The sequence below is a fragment of the Rhinichthys klamathensis genome, unplaced genomic scaffold (assembly GCF_029890125.1).
Source record: "Rhinichthys klamathensis goyatoka isolate OS25496 unplaced genomic scaffold, OSU_Roscu_1.1 h1tg000436l_1, whole genome shotgun sequence".
NCBI classification, from domain to species: domain Eukaryota; kingdom Metazoa; phylum Chordata; class Actinopteri; order Cypriniformes; family Leuciscidae; genus Rhinichthys; species Rhinichthys klamathensis.
In genome coordinates, this window is record NW_026606932.1 from 583,037 (window position 1) to 596,094 (window position 13,058).

At 46.0% G+C, this 13,058-nt stretch overlaps 1 protein-coding gene across 2 annotated transcripts in view; it reads right to left on the bottom strand.

The window, feature by feature from the left end:
- The window catches only part of kcp (kielin cysteine rich BMP regulator), a 107,112-nt gene that overhangs the window by 91,200 nt on the left and 2,854 nt on the right, over window positions 1-13,058 (bottom strand). For both annotated transcript variants that reach the window (XM_056236006.1, XM_056236007.1), the window contains exons 2-4: window positions 11,697-12,250; window positions 9,583-9,655; window positions 9,097-9,296 (exon numbers count right to left, since the gene is read on the bottom strand). In XM_056236006.1, the coding sequence (XP_056091981.1) occupies window positions 9,097-9,296; window positions 9,583-9,655; window positions 11,697-12,250 (827 nt within the window). The remainder of the gene's footprint in view (window positions 1-9,096; window positions 9,297-9,582; window positions 9,656-11,696; window positions 12,251-13,058) is intronic.

The window sequence follows — 13,058 nt, forward strand, 5'->3', positions numbered from 1 at the left end:
AGACCAGGCAACATTTTTCCAGTCTTCAACTGTCCAATTTTGGTGAGCTCTTGCAAATTGTAGCCTCTTTTTCCTATTTGTAGTGGAGATGAGTGGTACCCGGTGGGGTCTTCTGCTGTTGTAGCCCATCCGCCTCAAGGTTGTGCGTGTTGTGGCTTCACAAATGCTTTGCTGCATACCTCGGTTGTAACGAGTGGTTATTTCAGTCAAAGTTGCTCTTCTATCAGCTTGAATCAGTCGGCCCATTCTCCTCTGACCTCTAGCATCAACAAGGCATTTTCGCCCACAGGACTGCCGCATCCTGGATGTTTTTCCCTTTTCACACCATTCTTTGTAAACCCTAGAAATGGTTGTGCGTGAAAATCCCAGTAACTGAGCAGATTGTGAAATACTCAGACCGGCCCGTCTGGCACCAACAACCATGCCACGCTCAAAATTGCTTAAATCACCTTTCTTTCCCATTCTGACATTCAGTTTGGAGTTCAGGAGATTGTCTTGGCCAGGACCACACCCATAAATGCATTGAAGCAACTGCCATGTGATTGGTTGATTAGATAATTGCATTAATGAGAAATTGAACAGGTGTTCCTAATAATCCTTTAGGTGAGTGTATGTATATATATATACTATGAATTAATAAATTAATAAATTAAATAAATGTACCACAGTACTATCTTGGTACATATCCCTTATTCAAACCATGGTATGGTCATAGTACAGGCACAAAATAACAATGACAGTACTGGTACTTAGTAGCCTGGCTAACGTCAGACCCAAGTCTCATTGAGACTTGGGTCGGGAACCACATGTTCATTTTCTCATATTTGAGGCGTGGTTTACGAATGCCCAGAGCCGTTTATTGGGTGCTAAGAATGTCTATCAAATGCGCCTGTACGTAGCTCATAGCCAATCGTTTCAATTATACCAGATGACGTATGTAGAGCGACAGAAATTAGACGAGGAAGACGATGATGGGTCAGAGATTTATGTGTACACGATGGCGTGTATCTAAAGGCCATTTCACACCGCATGCGTGAGCGGCGCTTATTTTTTTCGGTGTGCATGTTAATCAATGAGTGCATTCACACCGGGAGCAGGAGGAGCGCATGAGCGTCGAGCAGGAGCGGCGTGTGAGCAGAAGTGAAGCGGGGGTTTCGGCGTTGAAACTGTTTTTGCATTGCTCACGCTCAACTAAAGTGAAAGCACACTTTCGATGGACAAAAATAAATATGGTTTCACACAAAAAGTGCCCAAAATGCACAGAATAAGCATGTCTAGTGAGTTTTAACAATAACTTGAGTAGGCAAATAAAAGAAAATAAAGACTCGAAGACTAGAAGATTTAGGCCCATGACACACTGGCTGCGTGGCGTGAGCGTGGCGTTTCTGTTCCGTGTCAGCTGCGTGGTGGCTGGGTCACATTTTTTGTGTCTTTGCACACTAGAAACGTGTCTGACGCTGCGCTGCTGACACAGATCACCCTTGTTCGACATATGGGAGAGAGTTGTGGAAGCCCTATACTTCATGTTAAGCATAAATATAAAGCCTACTGATAAAGACACTGTCAGCAGTATTGACAGCAAAATAGACTACAGAATATTTCGTTCTGTATTGACAGGTGCAATATTTGAAAATTGATAATTAGGCCTATTTATTTATTTTTAAATTAGGCCTATATTTATATCTGAATTAGTCAAAACCTAGACTTTCAACCATCAAAATGTAATTTATTAATATGTATTCGTGTACAAAATAGCATATAAACATCTTTTCCAATTCTATTTTGCCTGAAAACGCTTCCAACACGCTTGCGTGTCGCGTGAAAAATAGGCGTCGGTTCTATTTCTAGCATGCAGACGTTCTCTTACGAGAGTATCTCTCGTACTGCGTAATAGCTTACGCTAGGGGAAAAACTGTTTTCCACGAGATATTGAAGCCAAAAATTATCCTTAATTTTTTATTAATGTAAAACGCTTTGCAGCAGCAAGCAGACATAGGCGAAACAGCTCGCGCGCCTATTGGTTGCTCTGCAGCAAATGCAGCAGCCTATCGAGAGAGACTCTGCGTGACGTAATGACCAATGGGGGCAATTCGCGCCCATATCGTCACGTCCCGCCAGAAGGGGCGTGGTCTCACCCCATAAATATGCTCGTTAGGCTGGTACAAGCTGATTTTTATCTCTTCAGCGACGCACACGCATCGCTGGATCCGGAGTGAGAAGCCGCGCCGTCGAAGCAAGCCTTTCAGCGGGACGAGCTCTGGAGTCGCTGGCCTCGCCGCCTTCAACTGCCGTACCTGCTGCGCTTTCCGGCGTTCTATATCCTTTTATACTCTGTGTGTATTTACTCTGTTGAGAGTGTTTGCTCGCTTACTTGACGCGACTCACACTTCTCTCACAAAAGAGCTGCGTCTTTTTAAAGATGCCTTCCTGTGGCTCGTGCCGCGCCCCGCTCAGCGATGGAGACCGGCACGTCATCTGTGTTTCCTGCCTGGGTGAGGATCACGCGGCTCTCGCGCTCGCTGACGGCGGATGCCCTCATTGCGAGCTTTTGCCTATGGTGACTCTGAGGACTCGCCTGGCATCATTCTCCGAGCCTTCACCGCAGCCCGCCGTGGTGCCGCGCCGCAAGAAGCGCCGCGCCCAGCGCGCTCCCGAGCTTTCTCCAGCCCGCCAAAGCTCGCCGGTTCGCCCGCCAGCTTCGCCGGCTTCGCTCGAGTCGCTCACTGACGGACAACGGCCGCCGCCTGCCACCGCGTCCATCCACGAGTTTGACGAACCCACCGAGGCGTGTTCTCTTCTGGCATCCGATAGCGAGGATTGGGCGAGCTCCGTGGACCTCCCCTCCGCTAGCGTTTCCCGCCAGACCACTGGTAAGAGAGCCGGCATTGAGACTGAGCTGATGCGTCTGCTCTCTCAGGCCGTGGAAAGCATCGGCCTCGATTGGGAAGCGCCCGCGCAACCGCCGCGCAACAGGCGAGCTCTGTGGACCTCCGCCTTCTGTCCGCGAGTCGTCAAGGAAACGGGCCAGCATCAAGACCGCGAGCCCTAAAACCGCGGCTAGCTTTCTTTACGTTATAAGAAATCTACCCCGCCCCCCATGGGCGTGCGTCACCGGCAAATGAGAAAAAAGTGTGTTTTTAGTCCCCGCCGAGGCCGGACTAATCTCCATTTCTTAAACATTTCTCAGCTCCTAGTTTGTGCGGCTGAAAATGTCATTATTGCAGCAATGAGCCTGTTGTATAACACGCACACCTGCATACAAACGCCGACACACACAAAACTGTGATGACGCTCTCTTATCTGCTTGCGCTAGTGTAGTTCTCCCTGTGGCCCAGTGGCGGAACCCGAAGCTTTCACGCGAGAGACCCGTGTTCGATCCCGGCTCTCGCAGCAGATAAAAATTTAGTCTCGCCGCGGCCAGACTTCCACCAAAAACTTTTCGCTCATTCAGTTCCAGAAAATGCGACTGTTCCAGTGTATTTTGCAGTAAACAAGCTGGTACCACGGCCCGCTTGCCTGCACATAAAGGCCGTTTCCACGGCGACCCAGAAAAATCATGTAATCATTGTATTTCTGGTTTTCCGGCCACAGCCGATGGTGTTATAAGTGTAATAAAATGCTCACAGCCCAGTGTTCATTTCTACACACAAACACAGCCCGCCACGGTACAGGGCTCGCACAAATGAAATCGACGCATGTCAATTGTGCATTAAATGTAGTAAATGTGCCCACAACCCAGTGCCCACAAACACTACCACGGTTTCTGTAAAACGAAACCAACACAAGTCTTCCTAGCCTCCTAGGAAATCGACGGTGTTTCAGTCTCGCCGTGGCCAGACTTCCACTGAAATTTTCGCTCGTTCAGTTCCAGAAAATGTGACTGTTCCAGTGTATTTTGCAGTAAGCAAGCCAGTACCATGCCCGCTTGCCTGCACACAAATGCTGTTCCCACGGCGACCCAGATAAATCACATAAATGGTGTATTTTCTGGTATTCCGGCCACAGCCGATGGTGTTATGAGTGTATTGAAAATGCCTACAACCCAGGGCTCATTTCTACACACAAACACAGCCCGCAAAAATGCAGGGCTCGCACAAACAAAATCACCTCATGTCGATTGTGCACTAAATGTAGTGAATGTGCCTACGTCTCAGTGCCCACAAACACTACACACCACATGTCCCACGGGTTCTGTGAAAACGAAACCAACACGCACTCAGTCAGCTCAGGCCGACGGTGTTTTTCAGTGCAGTAAATGTGCCCGCTGTCCTGCGCCCACATTCACTCACAGACATGTTAAGCCCCACGGGGCTCGCCCCGCTCTCTCTCCCTCAGCAAACTGCTATAAGGGTTTTGAGCGCGGCCAGGCTGCCCGCCGCGATCGGCGCGCCCCCCGCCTCACACACTGTAAACACAGTGTCTGCGTTACAGCACGCCGGAGCTCTCTTGCCGTCACTATGTCTCGGCCAGAGCCCAGATCTCATTCTACCCCTAGCTATTCACGCGAAAGTGTGGGCACAGCTTCCTGGGGTATCAGAATGGGTGCTGAACACTATAAATAGAGGCTATTCGCTACAGTTCGCTCGACGTCCCCGCCGTTATACGGCGCGCGTCGAGACGACGGTGGAAAACGAAGTATCTCATCTACTTCGAGCCGAGATAGCGAAACTACTGAGCAAAGGTGCTATAGAACCTTTATCTCAAGCTCAGAGCAAAGGGGGCCTACACAGCAGATATTTTCTGGTACCGAAAAAAGATGGAGGTCTCAGACCCATTTTAGATCTGCGACAGCTGAACAGAGCGCTTGTGAAGCGCCAGTTCAGAATGCTTACGACCAGGAAAATCCTTGCGCAAGTGCGCCACGGGGACTGGTTTATGTCAATAGATCTGAAAGACGCCTATTTCAAAATACAAATGGCGTCCTATCACAGGCGATTCTTGAGATTCGCTTTCGAGGGCCAGGCATATCAATACACAGTCCTGCCGTTCGGCCTGTCCCTAGCACCTCGTACATTTACGAAGTGCATGGACGCGGCGCTCGCACCCCTGAGACTTCAGGGCATGTGAGTCCTGAACTACTTGGACGATTGGCTGATTCTAGCTCGATCACGATCGGAGCTCATAGAACACAGGGCCGCATTACTCGAGCACCTCGAGGAGCTGGGCCTCACAGTCAATTGGGCGAAGAGCTCACTGTCTCCCAGTCAGAAAATTTCCTTTCTGGGAACCGTGTTGGACTCGCTGTCCATGACAGCACGCCTGTCACCAGAGCGCGGGCTAAATATTCAGCGCGGTGCGAAATCCTTCCGCCACGGCGCGATAGTTCCGCTCAAAAGGTTTCAGAAAATGCTGGGGCTGATGGCCTCAGCAGCCTCTGTACTCCAGTTGGGCTTGCTCCGCATGCGCCCACTGCAGATGTGGCTGAAAGCGCGGGTTCCACCCAGGGCATGGACAGCGGGTCTGTTTCGCCTCAGGGTCGACCTTCAGTGTGTTTCAGCTCTGGAACCTTGGAAAATAACCGACTGGTATCAGTCAGGTGTGAGTCTGGGGACCGCTTCGAGTGTGAAGGTGGTGTCTACGGACGCCTCCACCTCGGGGTGGGGAGCGCTGCTCGAGAGCAGACCGCTAGCTGGCCTGTGGTCAGAACGGGAAAAGCTCCTTCACATAAACTGCTCGGAGATGATAGCAGTCGACAAAGCGCTACGGCGTTTTTGTCCCCAGGTAACAGGCCACCACGTCTTGGTCCGGTCGGACAACATGTCAGTGGTGGCATACATAAATCGCCAGGGCGGCGTCAGGTCACGAAACCTTCACAGGCTGACGGAACGCCTCCTGGTCTGGGCTCAGCACAACCTGCTCTCACTGAGAGCAGCGCACGTGCCTGGTCACCTGAATGTGGGACCAGACAGACTGTCCAGGAACAATGTTCCAGCAGGGGAATGGTCGCTGCACCCGCAGATAGTCCAGCTGCTGTGGAAAACGTTCGGCAGAGCACAGGTGGACCTATTCGCGTCCCACGAAAACGCTCATTGTCCGGAGTTTTTCTCGAAAAGCAAGGACGCGCTGGCTCATGTTTGGCCCCGCTGCCCCCTATATGCTTTTCCTCCTATCTCGCTCCTGCCTCAGGTGTTGGAACGAATCAGGGAGAACGGATGCCCAGTGCTGCTCGTAGCTCCGCTCTGGACAAACCAGACGTGGTTCCCTGCCCTGATGCAGCTGACCAGCACTGCCCCATGGCCTGTACCATTGAGGAGAGACCTCCTCTCTCAGGCGGAGGGCTCGATTTGGCACCCTCGCCCGGAGTTGTGGTCCCTGCACGCATGGGCCATCAACGGGTACCCGCTAGCCTCCCAGAAGGAGTGTTAAACACGATCGCGCAGGCTAGAGCTCCGTCTACCAGGCGGCTCTACTCCTCGAAATGGTCTGTTTTCTCTGCCTGGTGTCAAGCCCAGAGCTTTTCACCTGTGGAATGCGGGGTTTCGGAAGTGCTTTCCTTCCTTCAAGAGCTACTGGATAAGGGCAGGACCCCATCCACGCTCAAAGTATATGTGGCGGCCATAGCAACGTTTGCAAAATCGGTGTCTGGCCAGTCGCTGGGGAAAAACGACTTAGTCGTGCGTTTCCTTAGGGGAGCTCGGAGGCTGAACCCTCCCAGGCCCCCTTCAGTCCCGACGTGGGACCTTTCCACGGTCCTGGAGGCCATGAAAGGCGCCCCGTTCGAGCCAATCCAGCTGGTGGACATGAAACACCTGTCGTTCAAAACAGTGTTTCTCATGGCTCTCGCTTCAGTGAAGCGCATAGGGGACTTACAGGCGCTTTCAGTAAGCGCGTCGTGTATGGAGTTTGGGCCTAATGACTCGAAGGTCATTCTCAAACCAAAGCACGGGTATGTCCCGAAATCCCTCAATACACCGTTCAGGGCCCAGGTAATTTCCCTGTCCGCCCTTCCGGTTCTCAGTGAGGAGGAGGATGCGAGTCTCCTTTGCCCCGTCAGGGCATTGAGAGCTTATGTGTCACGCTCGTCTGTTTTCAGACAGACGGAGCAGCTTTTTGTTTTGTGTGGCGGGCGTTCCAAGGGACTCGCCGCCTCAAAACAGAGCCTATCCAGATGGATAGTGGATGCCATTGCGCTCGCTTACTCTGCGAAGGGCCTACAGTGCCCCTTGGGTGTCAGAGCGCACTCCACGAGAGGCGTGGCCTCTTTGTGTGCGTGGTCGAGCGGGGTTTCCCTGCAAGATATCTGTACGGCCGCGGGCTGGGCCTCGCCGTCTACATTTATAAAATACTATAACCTGGAGGTACCCGCCTTACAAGCTAAGCTTTTGGCGGTCTAAAATTCAGTGCTATCTGCCCCGCTGTGCGGCCCAGATGCTGAGTTTACTGCAGCCCCATGAGTGTTGACACACGTATGGCCACCCAGATCAGGCTGAAAGCTTTTACCCTGGCTGCGCGTTTTATTGTCATATGATAGCCCCGCTGGGTGCTTTTTTATAGGGAATGACGCTTCCAGCCTCTCTTCCTCCACTCTATGTGAGTTTATGGTGATTATGCACTACATGAGCCCTGGGCTTCGGCCCCCGGGACTTTGGTGTTGGATCCCTGTACGCACGGCGTGTTGCATTGTGTTCCCCTAGCGTAAGCTATTACGCAGTACGAGAGATACTCTCGTAAGAGAACGTACTCGGTTACTAACGTAACCTCGGTTCTCTCTAGAGAGGGAACGAGTACTGCGTATCTTGCCGTGCTTGGAATACGCTCTGGTTCGCTTCAGCGATAAAAACCAGCTTGTACCAGCCTAACGAGCATATTTATAGGGCGAGACCACGCCCCTTCTGGCGGGACGTGACGATATGGGCGCGAATTGCCCCCATTGGTCATTACGTCACGCAGAGTCTCTCTCGATAGGCTGCTGCATTTGCTGCAGAGCAACCAATAGGCGCGCGAGCTGTTTCGCCTATGTCTGCTTGCTGCTGCAAAGCGTTTTACATTAATAAAAAATTAAGGATAATTTTTGGCTTCAATATCTCGTGGAAAAGAGTTTTTCCCCTAGCGTAAGCTATTACGCAGTACTCGTTCCCTCTCTAGAGAGAACCGAGGTTACGTTAGTAACCGAGTACGTTTTTCGCGCGGCCGCGCCTGAGACGCGCGTGTCATGCAGGCAGTCTGCAAGCTCTAATCTGTTAACATGGGAGCCGAAATAAAAACGGACACGCCACGCAGCTGAGACGCTTACGCCACGCAGCCAGTGTGTCATGGGCCTTAGGCTACCCGGTAAAAACTTGTTTTTAATTATTCAGTTTGGGTCAAAATGTTTATTATTATAAAAAAAAAACTAAAGTAAACTAGCCAGAAAATATTATATATAAACGTTATTTTAGTTTATGTAACACACAGACAGCTACATAGGCTGCACAACCCAAATCAAACCCGAGTGTGTGGTTTATTTGTGTTTTTTGTTTTTTAGTCTTTTTTTTTTGTTGCAGTCTTGTAAACATATCGAAAGTGACTGAAACTAATAGATTGGAGCCATTTTCTGGGTTGTTTTGTAGTTTAACATTTATATAGGAATGTTGTACACCTCCCCATTACAAACTTTCAAGACTATCAATGTTATAAATGACCAACTTCTAAAAACAAATGTATAGTTGTCTTTGTAAAGAATTGCTCGCTTATGTAGCTTTGGAGTCGCTGCTGTGACACTGTAAACGCTTCCAGTGTGAATACTCTCGCGCGTCTGCAGCTGCAGTGACAATGTTGACGCGCTGCTCAAGTGCCGCTCACGCTTGCGGTGTGAAACAGCCGTAAAGCTGCATCAAAAGGTAACTTTGCGCCTGCTGCCATGTTGGATCCATAGGTATAAACAAACTGCTTCGGTGTGTCGCATAGACGCCTCATCGTCTTGCTGCTCCTTCCCCGTTCTGTGATTGGTTCCCAAAATGAGGCGAAAATTTGATCCATGGTACCTAGCAGCGTGAATAAAATCGCTCTGCGGCAAGGTAGTATGGGGAAACCCAGGCTAGGTACTTAGTCCTTTTTTGTCTAAAAAAGCACACCTGTACACCTTCTAAGTGGAGACACAATACTTTCTCAATGTACCTGTTTCTTTAGCATGTCCAGCATGGTCTTGATGCTATGCAGGTTGTTCTCCAGTTGGCCTAAACGCAAGTCTGATTCACTGTCGTATCTTGTATTTAATACTATTTCATCTCCACGGTTTGCCTGGTCATTCATCATATCCAGGTCTGAGATTGCTGATACGGTGGGACTGGTGGGTTGGACTGTGTCAGGAAGGGAGTCTGTAATAATCACACACAACCGCAAATGCAAACACATGTTATTTACAGTATTTTTTTTCTATAATGCAGAAGCATAAATTCATCCTGAGTATTCATTAGCATCACAGAAACACTCAAAAAGGACCCCTAATATAATCCTATAAAATCTAAACCTGAATCTAATCCTCTAATCTTTATGGACCTGTATGACCTTTATTTGCAGCTCTGAAAGTTTCCTGTTGTGAGTGTTTTTTGAATGTGCATATGTAGTTCAGATGTTTAAATGTTTTTATTATTGTTTTCATGCCTGTTACATTGTCACAGAACCACGGACGCCTCTCATATGCCCTTGTGGAGAGTTCAGCAGTCTGCCAAAAACCCTGAAACAACAAGAAAAACACATACTGTCAGTGTCAGTTCTGTGAACATGAACACAATAGCAACCCATTGCAAAGTCATGACATAACATTGTAAAACAGATGAGCAATGACAACACACCAGAAAAATCACCACTAAAGAATGCTTTAACTGTAACACAGCTGTGAAAATCATTTAACATTAATACAATGACAGCACAGTTACTGTAGCATTAACCATAATCAAACTGTAGATTATAATATTACATTATTCTAATGTTTAAGCCAAAGGGTCAGTGTTCGGCTGGTTAAACGGATCTTACATTAAAAAAGGCCATTTATCTTTATCTGATCAAATTTGTTGCAAGCAACACATAAATATTAATACTATATTATAGCAGATGTTTTGCCAGTGGCCTATTCTTTTTTGAGGGCTTCTAAATGTCAATAGTCCTGCACCACTTTTATTGAGAAGAATGGGAATGCAAATGAATCGCTTTCTCCAGGTCATATAGATCTACTTGGTGTCGCCTGATACTTGAAAAAGATTCAGAAAATTGAGGAAACCCTGAAATATTTGTTATCGTGGAAAAATGTTACTGCCCTCACAGACAACTAAATGCTAAATGCTCTCAAGTTTCATCTGAGAGCAACATGTTTTTTAAAGCAAAAGTTTGGAATAATAACAATTGTTTAATGTTTTTTAAATAAATATGTTAAAAAAAACTGCGTTTATTTGATAGAAAAATACAGAAATATTGTGAAATATTATTACAATTTTAAACAGCTGATTTCAACTTAAATATTTTTAAAAATGTAATTTATTCCTGTGATGCAAAGCTGAATTCTTGAAGTCTTCAGGGTCACATAATCCTTAAAGAAACAATTCTAATATGCTGATTTGTCTCTCAATTATTAATAAATCCTCTTATTATCAATTTAGAAAAATATTTATGATAGCCCCCAAAATATTTGGATATGTAGGGGACACTTAAAAAAATAAATGAATGCCTTTGCATTAGATAATAAAATAGTAAACTAAGTGGCATTAGTGGCAAGCAGACATCTGAAGAGAAATGATAAAACATATATTGATATAATTTAGACAAAAAGAATTTGGACACATTGTGGTTGTGAAATGTCATTGTAACATGTCCATTAATGTGCTGAACTACACCTGTGGTTATTCTGTTAAAACACCTGTGTGAATCTGATGAGAACTGACTTCATACGTTCACCAAAATTCACCTTGGGACCAGTTAGAAGAAAGTTTCATATTTTTAGCTTCACATAAGTCTCCAAACTAGTGCTGTGAAATCAGTTGACCGCGATTAATCACATTTAACATAAAAGTTTGTAAATATGTATATATACACAAATTTATCAAACCACCACCCAATGTGAGGTTTGTGCCACAGCTGCCCTAAACTAACAATATTGGTGATTACCAAAATTAGTTTTGATGTTTCTATAATGGTTAATCCACCAGTATGTGTAAGCTCTTTAGTCACAGTTGGCCAAGTCAAAGTCCAGACTTGAATCCTATTTAACAAATTTGGGATTTAGTGGATTCAAATATAGATTTTACAAAAGCTAGTCTCTGGGAACAACAAGAAACTATTTGGAAGTCAATAACAACAGAGACTATGGAAAAGTACTGTACATAAAAACAATGCCAGCAAGAATGCAAGCTGTTATCGAGGCCAAAGAACAGCATACAAAATATTACGGTTTTTAGTTATTATGTGTGAATAAAGACTATTTAGTTGTTTCAGTTTGTTATTTGCCTAACAAATGACAATAAATTGTTTAGTTTTAAACAAGTTTTTGGACGCATTCCTAAAATATTTCTGTTTTCTCTTTTTTATGACAGGTGGTCTAAAAAATGTGTTAAGCACTGTATATACATATGTGTATATATATATATATATATATACTGACTGTATTGTAAATATATATATTTACAAACGTTTTTGTTAGATCCGATTAATCGCAATTAATCGATTTGACAGACCAACCACTTTTTTAGGGAACATACTGTAAGTGTTTGTGTCAATAAACTCACGCTGAACTTGCTGGCCTTATTTCCTGCAGTGCTGGAGAACGTGACCTTCAGATCGTGGGGGAAGTCTAGAGTCAGGATTCGTCCACCTTCTTTCTGTTTGAGCACCAAGGCCTCCTCGCATTCCACAAACAGCACCACCTGTCTGGGCTCCACACTCAGAGCCATCCTCACCCAACCAACTGTGAAGGGACTCCCGCCTGGCAGCTTGATCACCTCTGGCCGTAGGACGTCCGCTGACCTGACCTCCAGCTGCAGCCAGTCTGCTCGGGTGTTGGAGACCAGCTCCAGCAGGGGGCGTCCGTCATGCTGCTGCTGGGCAGGGGAGGTGAGGGAGATGAGAGTGGCCTCCGAGCCTCTGGTTTGCCGACCCACCAGGTGGAAACCCAGGACGCCCTGTGAAGTGCTAAAGAGGTAGTCGGAAAAGTCCTGGGGTAGCGTGAGATGAGGCGTGCGGGAACGGAAACGCCAGGCTGGCATCTCTGGGTCACGACCTTTGGCCTTAGACGCCACCCGGTGAGAGTGAGTGACGTTTAGAGCCTTCAAGAGGTTGATTACTAATGGAGGAAAATAATGACATGAAGAATGGCATCAGCATTATGATGACATTAAAAAGCCACATGCTTCATGACTAGTAATCATTCAGAACCATGGAATATCAAGGTACCATGGTATTACTACAGTATATCATAGAGTACCACCATACCTACATAGTACTTTTCGTAAGGGTGTTCTTGTTCAGTCCTGACCGATTAAAATATCTCATTTGTTTAATTTACTACCAGTCAAAAAAAATTAATAATTTTTTAAGATTAATAAGATTTGTTTAATGTTTTTTTTTAAATAAGTCTTTTATGCTTACCAAGGCTGCATTTGTTTGATTAAAAATACAGTAAAAACAGTGATATTGTAAAATATTATTTAAATTAAAATAACTGTTTTCCATTTTAATATATTTTAAAATGTAATTCTTTTCTGTGATGACAGATGAATTTTTAGCAGTCTTCAGTGTCACATGATCCTTCAGAAATTATTCTTGTATGCTAATAAATATTATAAGGCAACCATTCTAATAAATTACATTTTAAAATATAATTACTGTTTTTAAAAGTAAAGTCTTGATGAGCATCAGAGAGAAAAATCGAAACTATCCCACATTTTTAAATCGCAGTGTATCGGCATCATACAGATGAAACAGTAGAATATGAAAAGATTTATAACAGTTTATAAGTATGTAAATAAATAGTGAGATGTATTTTGCTGATTTTATTGCTTTTCTCACGACAAATTTAGCTTAACTGGAAAAACTCCCATCCCCCATCACACTCTAGGTGGATTAAAGACGCCTTGTATTTTATCAAACTA